At 47.0% G+C, this 12,074-nt stretch overlaps 1 protein-coding gene across 1 annotated transcript in view; it reads right to left on the reverse strand.

The window, feature by feature from the left end:
* mid2 (midline 2) overlaps nucleotides 1-6,122 on the reverse strand; it is a gene marked incomplete at its 5' end in the record, with an annotated part of 36,688 nt that extends 30,566 nt beyond the window's left edge. Inside the window, one exon of the mRNA XM_084469637.1 lies at nucleotides 5,978-6,122. Coding sequence (XP_084325763.1) covers nucleotides 5,978-6,122 — 145 coding nt within the window. The remainder of the gene's footprint in view (nucleotides 1-5,977) is intronic.
* Between the last annotated feature and the right edge of the window lie 5,952 nt (nucleotides 6,123-12,074).

Consider the following 12,074-nt stretch of genomic DNA (forward strand, 5'->3'; position numbering starts at 1 on the left):
AAAAATAAAGCAACATTACCATAAGGATTCGTCTCCTGAAGCATTTCCTTACGACCTTTTGTGTCTGAAAGTGTGATCCAGTGTGGAGCGGTCTTGACGGCCAGATCTCCTGAAGGGAACTGTGTCCTGGAACCGGGTCAAGGAGAAGTTCACACCGCACCAACAGAGTGGTTCGAGGCGTCTCTGACACTCTCTGAGACGTGGTTATGGGGTACTGGATTCAGAAAGGGTTTACATATATATATTTTTAGCCGCTGCTGCTTGCGAGTGGTAAATCTGAACGTGTGTAGCTTGTCGGACTGACCGAAGGTCCCTATCCCTTTATTTATATTTTTTAAGAAGGTTTTACCCTTTTTATTGTAGAGAAAGACAGGAAGGTATGGGAGAGAGGGGAAGCAAAGGACCATGGGCCGTAATGGAACCCGGGTCGCTGCGATCAGGACCGGGCCTTCATGGTACCGCTCTACCCAGTGAGGCACCGGGTTCCCCGCAACATGCAATTTCAATAAAATAATTGATATTTCAACTAACTGAACTAAACAAACTGCTTGATGTAAACAACCCAATAAATATTTACTTATTATGACCTGAATGAAAATCAGGTTACTTGCTCACGTTGCTCAGTAGAAATCACACTGGACGCATCACATGTACAATAAGTCTTTGGAGGCCAGAATGATGGAAGTTATAAAGTAGAAGTTGCCCAATTAAAACGTGCAACTGCCTTACCCTCCCCACCACACGTTCTGCCCAACAAATTATGAATCCACAAATGAACGTAACCATCATAAACACTTCCCTGAGCGGCTCTGTGGTGACAAAAAGCTATAGTCAAGGTTCCCTGCTTAATGGTGTTGCCAGCCATAGTGTGTGTTTGTGTTGATGTGTGTGTGTGTGTGTGTGTGTGTGTGTGTGTGTGTGTGTGTGCATGTGTGTGTGTGTGTGTGTGTGTGCATGTGTGTGTGTGTGTGTGTGTGTGTGAGGAGAGGCCCTCTGCATGCAACCACTACTGGGAATTAATTAACAGCCAACAACTGTTGCAGAGGAACTCGTTCTACAGATCTAAGTTATTTCTATAGCGCCCCTGGACACTGCCTTGTCTTCTCTCTTTGTGGCCAATGCTCCGCAGTCGCCACCGGAACGTGGAGGAGAGTGACTCAGCTGAGATCACCAACAGCAGCACATGTGCTGAAGTGTCATCACTTTTACTCTGCAAATTATTTCTGCAAAAACTATTCCTAAGCATTTTACTTCTCGTATGAATGATCAGGGCCGACCCACATTGAAATGGTACTTGGTTCGATGTGTGCAGCCTAGCTGTAGAAGCACGGTTCCTGACCCCTGCCTGTTCCGTAATGACATGCATCTGAAGTCACTCAGTGGTCAATTATACTTAAGTTTAGTGTCGCCCCTTATGTAGCTAAAGCAAAAGTTAAATCCGGAAGACAACATTCCCCTTCTATTTGTCATCGATCTATGTTGGCTCCAAATTCCCACGCTGTCATCAAAGGTCCCTCCCCTTCCCCATCTCCCAACCAATCAGGACCTCATGCTTAACTGGAGTACAGTTTAGCGACAACGCGCAGTGTGTGTATCTGCATCCCTCGTTCATGGTCCTCATGGTGATTTCCATCGACACAATTTGCAGCCCCTCCTCCGCCCCCTTCAGACTCCACCGCCAAGGACCTCCACCCATACTCACCTCCACCCCCAGCGTCTAGACACCATCAGGGAGGTGTTCATCTCCCAGCATTCTTCATGGATCCATCTTCACCACGAAGAATCATTTGATGAGTCTAATCGCCAAAAATGTTGTTGTTAATGTAAGCCAAATGTCCCGCTGCCTCTCCATAACCCTGGGACTCTGCGTTGTGTTTATTTGGTTGGCGTGACGGGTAGAGAAGGACCACGGGACACAGATGCTCGGTATTGTGGAAGACGCTTGGCAATTTATTCCCTAACAGTGGAAATTCTTCTATAGTCCCTTGTATTCACAAAGAGTAAACATGAGAAACAAAGAGTTAGAAAATACTATTATCTTCAGTCAAAATGTAAAAATAAATACATATAAACCATAAACAATATAATTAAATAAACATTCTCTTTAGTAAAAATATATTCTGGTTCAAATAAAAGAAGAAAAGGACAAAAACATTAAATTAAGCAGTAGACAAAATAATCATATAATAATACATCCCATGCAACATATTGACCAAACAAACTGAATAGATGGGTGGGTTAAACTTAAATTTTAAACAGATAACTAAATCACTGCTCACCTTGTATTCACAAAGAGTAAACATGAGAAACAAGATGGCGTGCAGCACGAACAAACCTAAACTACGTTGGCGCACAATACGCAAATCGCGGTAAACAGAGCCACATGGTGGCCTGTCTAAGTAACAACCTTACATCTACCCCTTCTCTGCTTGAAGCAAAACAGAACAGTCAGTTAAGCAGCAGTCAAAGAAAACAAAAAAACTGTGATGACTTTGTGTCCTGCATAGAGAATGTGTGTGCACCAAGGGCCCTCAGGATATGGCTTTGTTGTTTTATGTAAGCCCCGTTGCTCTTCTTGCTTTGGCCCTTTGCCACAACTCCCATCCCCTTTCTCTCCTCCGGCCCTCCTCTGACATCAAGACTTGTGACTCGCAAGATAACTTTTTCGGGGGACGTCGGGTCCTCTGTGGGTTTCTCCTAGCACTTGTCTTGTCCTCCTCTCCTTGATCCATTTGTCAATCATCCAAAATCCTCTTCCTCCATTGCTGTGTGTCCAGCCCGTCTGTTGTCCCAGGTAGAACGGTCTCCACAACTTCCTCTGTATCGTACATCTGCTGTATCCGACCCAACCTCTTCTCCTGACTCTTCACCAGCCTGCTCCACTGGAAGGAACATACACTGTGTAAGGAGGTTGTGGTGTACCACTCTCTCCCTTTCACCATCTTCTGATCGCACCACATACACAGGCGTGCTGGGCTGTTTCTTCACCACCATGTATGGACGTGACTCCCATTTGTCTCCAAGTTTCTGCCGGCCCTCCACATGACACACTTTGATGAGGACTCTATCCCCTGGTCTGACGTCTTGACCCTTTGTCTTTTTGTCGTGGTGCTTTTTCTGTTGTGCCTTAGCATTGGAAGTCTGATTAGCCTGGGTGTAGGCCTGTGAGAGAGTCATGCAGAGTTTGCACATTGGAGGTAGAAAGCCCGAAGACCAAGTCGACTGGAAGCCTGGGATGTCTACCGAACATCAGGTAGTATGGCGTGTACCCAGTGGAATCGTATTGTGTGCAGTTATAGGCATGTGTCATTGCGTCGACATGCTCATGCCAGCGGGGCTTGAAGTGAGGCTCCAACGTCCCCAGCATGTTCATGAGTAGGGATGGGAATTGATTGAAGTTTTTATCAATATCGATGCCATTGTCGATTCTGCCTATCGATCCAATTCCTTATCAATTCTCTTACCTTAGTTCATTGAGTGGCAAAAAAAGGAGTTCTACACAGTCTAAAAAAAGCAACAAAAAGCAACCATTACATTTTTATTTTTTACACACAACACCACAACAAGATATAGAGTAGAAAAGAAAATATAGGGGTAACTTGAGCCGATGTTGAGGGGCCAGCTGCCCCTCAACCCCTTGGTGTCATCATCAGTTAAAATGCATGAAACAATATATAAAAATATTTATATTTTTATATTTATAATATATTTGTATGCAGCTCGCTCTGCCTTATTAATAAAAACGACTATACTACTACTATATAGGGCTGTCACTTTTGAGAAAAATCAAAAAAGTTTGAACGGATATCGAATATCAAGCAACATATTTGAATATATTTGAATATCTACGAGGCCCTGCCCCCCCCCCCCCCCCCCCCACAAAAAAACAACAACGTAACAGAGATTCAATAACAAATGTATAACGTGACTAGGAGACATAAACAGGACTTAGGCCATATCCTCTTTGTTTGAAACAGTATATCAACTTAATCAATATAGTGCCACTATGCATATCACAAAATTAGGCTATGCAATGAAAAACAAAAACTGCACAGCGCAAACAATGACGTGACAACTTAAACAGAAGACCAGCAGCAGGAGTACTAAGGATTATAGCCTATCTGCAAGAAATTAATTTATTAATGTTGTTTGCTAGAAACACCAGCTTGATCTGAATCAAGTGCTGCTCTCTTTTTATTCACGGTGTTACGTGCGGCGGAGAACACGTTCAGAGTGCACAGACGTGCCTGGCACACACAGGGATTTGTGCGTCAATGTTGAGAGAAGCAGGTATTTGTGGCAGCCCGTCTCTCCACCAATGCAGCGTGTTGCTGTCAGCGGGGATGACTTGGGGTCGTAGTTTACCGCTCAGGCTGGCTGCTCTGTGGGTTTTTATAAATTGCTCTGTCATTTTCGAATCAGGATATATTATTTGCTTGATTAGAGTGCTTGACTCGTAGGCAGGCTTTTGAACACATGGCATTCAATGAGAAAACCGGAAAACGTTGTGCAGGGATCGTTAAGAAGAATCGATAACATTGGAGGCGTACAATTCCAATGGAATTGGTTAGTTGGAGCCGGTTCTGAATAGGAACCGGTTCTCAATTCCCACCCCTATTCATGAGGGTGCAATTGAACCTTTCAGTGGTCCCATTGCCCTGGGGGTGGAAAGGGGTTGTATGGGTCTTAGTGATGCCAATACACTTGCACAGCTCCTTAACAATAGCACTTTCAAAGTTGCACACTTGGTCCGCATGAAGCTTTTGGGGGAAAGCTTTTGGGGGAAACCAAACTGGCAGAAGTTTCTCCACAAAACTTTAGCCACTGTGCAGGCCTTTTGCTCTTTTGTCAGGGAGGCCTGTGTGTAGCGGGAAAAGTGGTCTGTAACCACAAGCACATTTTCAATTGCCACCCTTTGACTTCTCCAGGCCTCAAACAACCCCATAGGAGTGCTGAATGCTGTCTTGTGTTTGTTGTGCTCCGCCACCTCCACCTGCTAGTAACCAGATGTGAGGTCAAGTGTGGAGAAGTACTTTGCTTGGCCCAGAGCTTTCAGGGCCTCCTCTATTCTGGGCAAGGGGAATGCATCTCTCGTGCTGTAGGAGCTTAGCTTCCTGTAGTTGACGCACAACCTTAGTGACCCATCTTTCTTAGTGACAATCACTACTGGGGAAGCACACTCCTGTTGCCTCCATCTCTATCAAAAGTTTCCTCACATCTTGCCACTCTGCATGTGGAATGTTGCGGTATGGCAGTCGAAAGGGCTTGGGGTCAACCAGGGGTATGTCGTGTTGCACTGTTTTTGTGTGGCCATAGTCCAGGGGATGCTGGGAGAAAACACCTACATTCCTCTCCACCAGATGGTTAAGGAGGGAGAACTGGTGTTCATTTTCAACTGCTGCTTCACTTAAGTCCACCTTACAACTTGCCACTATTTGGCCCAGACTCAGGCATGCCTCCTTACTACCATTGCTGTGACAGCCACTCTGCTTGTCATCTGAAAATTCCACAACATGGTCCAGCAGGAATGCATTGGCCAGATGTGTGTGTGGCCTGATCACAATAGCATGCTGGGAGAGGTTCATCACTCTGACAGGGGCACAGCCTCTCTTTACATCAGCACAGACTTTGGCAACCAGGAGGTTCTGGGGAAGCTGCAGGGAGGAGTTGCTTTGGATCAGCCCACCATGTCATCTATTGCACCACAGTCAGTGCTGTCAATCTCCAGTAGAGCGGTGTACCACTCTGGGTGGTTTTCCTTAGCCCTATGAAGAAACTGCTGACCATAGGCTGCTTTGAGGTGACTCCTGGAGGCACGGATGACATTTGTTCCCAGGAGCAAAGGAACAGAGGAGCGATACTCAGAATCAGGGACAACAAAGGCAGGCACCTGCTGCACCCTCTATGGGTACTTTAGAAGGCTGCAGCTTTTGGCTCTTAAGGATTGGGTGGTTGCACCAATATCCATGAGTAATACTGGTTATCTGAGAGCCATAGTCAATGAGAGCTTTGCACTTCATCCCATTGACCTCCACCTCCCCCTCGTTCCTAGGACCCACTAATGGGGTGTCCTGACTGACAGTTTCCTTAAGCTGCTGTGGGGGGTCTTGCTGCTTGCCCATGGTTGCCCCTGCGACCACAGGCTCTAGGCATTTAAATGCTGAGCTGATTATTAATTAATTGGGTGTGTTGTTGGCGAGTCCAGGATGGAGTTGGATCAGGGAGCACCGCTCTGCAGACACGGGCTGTATGACCTGGCTTCCCACACCAGTAGCATGCAAAACTTGAGTTCTGGTTTGCAGTGCCAGCAGGTGACTGGACTCTTAATGGGGGAACCGTGGGTGGGGCAGCAATTTTTGATTCCAGGTGAGACAGCTAGGCCATCTGGTCCTCTTGGTTAGCAGCCAATCTCCTGACCATCTGTCAACTCTGACCACTCTGTGTTATGCTTTATCCTTTCTGTCCTCACATTTGTGCCATCCGCTAGTGTAACATGCACCTGTGTATGTTTTCTTTGCCTTATGTTGTGACTGGAACTTTTTAGTCTCTTTTGCTAGGTTGCTGAGCTCATCCTGTAGCTCTCGGAAACTCCAAAGCCTGGGCTTCATCGGTGCAGTCCTTACATAGACCTAGACATAGACATTAAGCCCTCTTAAAAACTGTCAGGTGAGTTTACTATCGCGGTCAGGAAAAGGTCTCCCCCCTTTTTGACTTTCTTCCACAGCGCGCAGCTTTGCCTCCAGTGCAATAGCATAGGAGCAGGGGGACTCTCCTGTCCTCTCACTACGCTCATAGAAATCAGCTAGTGGATCTATGGAGCTGTGTGAGTCCCCATACTCCAGAACCAGCTTCCTGGCCTCACCACTCAGGTGTCGCCCAACAGTAGAGAAGCGAAGGTGCATGGGGAGCTCAACTGCCTCCAGGAGATACTGAATGTCACGGACCCAGTCCTCTACCAGAATCTTGCTGTCTGCATTGCCAGTGAAGACTTGGGCATTTTTCACCTGGTGAGTTTGCATGAAGCTACCATAGGCAGCCGGTGGAAGGCTCGGGTTGGGGAGAGCTCTGCTAGGTAGTCTTTGTAGTGGCTCAGAAAGACTGTGGTGCATATGTGGGATGGAGGACGGATGAAAGGGTGTGGGTTGGCGGAAGACATTGGGATACATGCTGGCTTGAGGGTATGATGCAGATGTTGGTAGATAGGCTGGGACCGTTGGAGGGTCTGCCCAGCAGCATGGGGGTTACTCGTAATGTTCATTACTTGGGGTGGTTGAAAGCTTGACATGGGTACTTGGGGTGCAGGGGTAGGATATGCATAAGTGGTGTAGGCCAGGGAGTTAGGCTGAACAGCATGGATTGGATAAGGGGGGGTAATTGGGTGGTTAGTGGGCTGCTGTACAGTTTGCATTTCTGGGAGTGGAGAAGCTTTGCGTGAGAAGCTTTGAGGTGGCAGCATGGTTGTGGAATCACGCATGCTGGCTTGAGGCAGGGGGGCAGAGACCATCTTATAGACCAAGTGGATTATTATAAATCCGCCGGTCCATCATGCCTTTTACCCCCATAGATGTGGGGGTAAAAAAAAAAAAAAAACCTTTAGTGAATAAGTATTCCATGTGACATATGATTTGGGACTTTTTAAGCTTCACACAAATGTGCATCACTTGGGAGATGAACCCCGCACACAGAAATTCAAGACTGATGCGCTACCCCCACTCTACCACTCTCTCATGGAAATGTCTCCGGAGAGAACCCTGTACGATGTGGGCTCCGAGGTCCACGGGAAAACCCACAAATGGTGACGACATTGTAAAAATGTCGTCACCATTTGTGGGTTTTCCCGTGGACCCGGGCTCCCGACCAGGTTTGGTTGACAGCATAAGTCACCATGGTGATACAGCGACGCTAAAAGAGAGTGACTTTCTTGTCACAGCTAACCCAGGCTTTGAGTGCAACATACCTCGCTAACCCACTAATCGAGGTTCGTAGTATACCCCACAAGTTGCACAAAGAGTAACCATGAGAAACAAAGAGTTAGAAAATACTATTATCTTAAGTCAAAATGTAAAAATAAATACATATAATACATTTTAATACATTTATTTTAAAGGCGCCTTTCAAAGCTCTCAAGGACGCAGTACAGAACATAAATACATCATCAAACAGTTAAAATAAGGTGGACAATGGGTGATGGTGATGTGGGAAGGTGAGATCAGGGGGGGTACGCAGATATGAAAAGGTGAGTTTTGAGTTTTGATTTGAACTGTGATATGGAGTTGTGTTGCGGATGTCAGGGGGTAGTGCATTCCAGAGCAGGGGAGCAGAGCGGCTGAAGGCTCTGCTCCCCATCGTGGTGAGACGGGCGGAGGGGACAGTGAGGTGAACAGAGGAGGAGGAGCAGAGCGGCTGAAGGCTCTGCTCCCCATCGTGGTGAGACGGGCGGAGGGGACAGTGAGGTGAACAGAGGAGGAGATATGTGTGGGCAAGATTATGGACAGCTTTGAAGATGTAGAGGAGGATTTTAAATTGAATGCGTAAATTAACCGGGAATGAAGCTGGTGAAGGATAGGGGTGATGTGGTGAGAGGAGGGTGTTCTAGTAACGATGTGTGCTGCTGAGTTTTTAACCAGTTGGAGTTTATGGAGGGTTTTTTGGGGGAGACCGAAGAGGAGGGAGTTGCAGTAGTCAAGCCTTGAAGTGACCAGACTGAACAAGGATGGCAGTGGAGTGAGGGGTGAGGGAGGGCTGGAGACAGTTAATATTGCAGAGGTGGAAATAAGCAGTGCGGGTGATGTTGTTTATGTGTGATTGGAAGGAGAGTGTGCTGTCGAGGATGACACCCAAGCTCTTGACCTCAGGGGAGGGGAAAACAGAAGTGTTATTGATTGAAATGGAGACGCTGTTGAATTTGGAGTGTGGATTTAGTACCAGTGAGAAGAAACTCAGTTTTATTGCTGTTTAGTTGTAGGAAATTTGAGGAAAACCAGGTTTTTAGGTTGGAGAGACATTTAGAAAGGTGTGATGGAGGAAGGGAGGAGTCAGGTTTGGTGGAGAGGTAGAGCTGGGTATCATCCGCGTACAGGTGAAAGTGAATGTTGTAATGACAGAGGATATTGCTGATGGGGAGGAGGTAGACGATAAAAAGTAGGAGCCCCAGGACCGAGCCCTGGGGAACACCTGTGGTGACGGAGGAGGGTTGGGAAGTGAAGGACTTAAGTTTGATGAACTGAGTGCGGCCTGAGAGGTAGGAGTGAAACCAGTTGATGGGTGTATGGTGAATGCCAATGGATGGAAGTCTTTTGAGAAGTATGGTGTGGGAGATGGTGTCAAAGGCTGCACTCAGATCAAGCAAGATGAGGATGGTGATGAGTCAGCTGCCATGAGGAGTGCATCTGTGATTTTAATGAGGGCCATTTCAGTACTATGGAGGGGGCGGAAACCAGACTGGAATTGTTCATACAGATTGTGGTGGAATAAGTGGGAATGGAGCTGAGAGGCAACTATTTTTTCTAATATTTTGGAAATGAATGGAAGGTTTGAAATGGGATGAAAATTATTGAAGTCGTTTGGGTCAGCTCCAGATTTTTTTAAAAATAGGTGTTATTGCAGCAGTTTTGAATGGGGTGGGAACAATTCCAGTGGCGAGGGAGGAGTTGATGATGTCTGATATGAGGGGGGCAGAGAGGGAAGGCAAGCTTTGACCAGGACTGTGGGAAGGGGGTCAAGGTGACAGGAAGGAAGGAGGAAGATTTGGATTTATGAATGAGGTCATTGATTTCAGAGGGAGACGGAAGCGTGAAGGCAGAGAGAGACCGGGTTGACACTTGGAAATCAGAGGGTACGTCAGGGTGGGGGTTAGTGGCGAGGTGGGGGTTGCTGATGAGTTGGTGGTGGATATTGCTGATTTTGTCATTGAAAAATGTCATTAGGGAGTTACAGAAGGAAGTACAGTAGAGATGGGGGGGGGGGGGGGTAGGGAGTCAGGGGGCTGAATAGGAATCGAGAGTTCTTCTTGGGAGCTGATGATGGATGAAAACTACTGTGATTTGGTGTGATTAATGGAGTCCTTATAGTGTGAGATGTGGTTGTAGTAGATGTCTTTGTGGATGGTTAAACCAGTTTTATTGTATATACGTTCCAGCTGCCGTGCTTTGGTTTTCATTTACGCCCGTATTCCACCGGGGATGTAAGCGCCGCGGAACGGCTGCGCCGCGGTCACCGCTGCTGATCGCTGCCACTCTAATCAATGAAACCATCCCCACCGGGTGCGCCGCGGCGCGTCTCAGCAGCGTCCCAGGAGCGGCGCACCGCGCCGCAGCGCTATCTTTACGCAGCACTTCTATTTTGACGTGAGCCGTTGCTGAACCGCGTCAATTTCCACAGAGCAGATCGAGCAGGGCAGGAAGTGAAATAATAAAAGCCATACAGCATCCGGTCAATTTTCAAAATAAAACACAATACTCAGCTCATGTAGCCTATCACAACTTCACATCAACATTACGTCATGACCGGTGGCACCAGGTCAGCAGTCAATCAATCAAAGGCCGTGTCCCAATTCAGGAGTTGCATCCTTCGAAGGACGCATTTGAAGACCGCATACGTCACAGCGGCGCGTCAAGTGCTGTCCCATTTCGAAGGCTCCTTCGAATGCGGCCGAGATATGCAGCCTTCGTTTCCCGGATTTGAAGGACGCATCGGATGCATCCTTCTCGGCCCAACGTATCCCAACATTCATTGCGCGTTGGATATTTTTTCAGAAATGGAGCGGAGAGAGCGGAAGCAGCAGCTGCAGCGAATACATATTTAATGACAAAACTATGTAAAAACATTTTTTTAATATAAAAGTAAGGTTGGGACCATTTTAAATATGTAACTTTATTGTCAAAGTTCAATGACATTAACGCTAGACATATAACGTTAAACTAATTAACGTTAAGCCAACGTCCTCTCTTCCTCTTCACCCAGCGGTGAATCTTCTCCCACTCCTCCAATAAAAGATAAAACATAACCAATACAATTATGATTTCTGGCTCCATATTTCTCCTCCGCTGTCCGGTTTAAACCGCAGCTGTCAGGGTTGCTAGGAGACAGGAGCGGCGCGTGGTCACGCAAGGTAAAGGACGTTAACGGCTGGTTACGCAATCCGGAAATGCTCCGTAGGCTAGACAGTCCCATTCCACAACGCTCGTTCGGCCTTCGATGCAGCCTTCGCGGTCTACGAAGGCTGCATCCTTCGAAGGACGCGTCCTTCGAAGGATGCAGCCCCTGAATTGGGACATGGCCAAAGGGTCTCAGAGGGTCGGCAACATGGACGACGAGAGACTTATTATCGAAATGGAGCAACATAAAATCATTTACAAAATCAATCATCCTTTTTATAAAGACAACGTGAGAAAGGATTTCCTTTATCCACACAGTTTATCGCGGGATCTCGCGGTCTCGCGTACGTTTAGGATTATCGCGTGATCTCGTGTGAATACGGCTGGGTTGCAAGGCAGCGTGCGCTGCCGTTACGCGCCCGGTGGGGATTAACGCAGGGCACAGGACGCATCCGTTCCGCTGCGCATCCGTTCCGCGGCGCGTACGTCCCCGGTGGAAATAAGGCGTAAGTTCCGGAGTGTACCAGGGTGCAGAGTGGGTAAAAGAGACAGTTTTTGTTATTTGAGGTGCAACAGTATTAAGAATCATGTGGAGACCAAGGGTGCAGTGTGAAATCAAATCATCAGTGTGTGAAAAGGTGTGTGGGTACAGAAGGTTATTGATGTGTGAGGACAGTGTCAGGGTTGACACTCTTAATGTTGCGAAATATAATGGTGCGTGGATGCTTGGTAACAGAAAGTGTGAGACTGACATAAAATGACAACAGAAAATGATCAGAAACTGGCAGTTCATCGGCGGAAAAGTTCTGCGGGAGAAGACCTGCAAACCAAGTCCAAAAATGTGAGACAGGAGGTGAAGGTTTTAGTGAGTAGGTGGTTAATATTGTCCATGTAAATATTGAAATCCCCCAGAGTTATGATGTTGGGTGAAAGAGCAGTCAGATGTGAGAGGAAGGCAGCAAAATCATTTATGAAATC

This window comes from Micromesistius poutassou (assembly GCF_964030765.1).
Source record: "Micromesistius poutassou genome assembly, chromosome: 6".
Classification (NCBI taxonomy): Eukaryota; Metazoa; Chordata; class Actinopteri; order Gadiformes; family Gadidae; genus Micromesistius; species Micromesistius poutassou.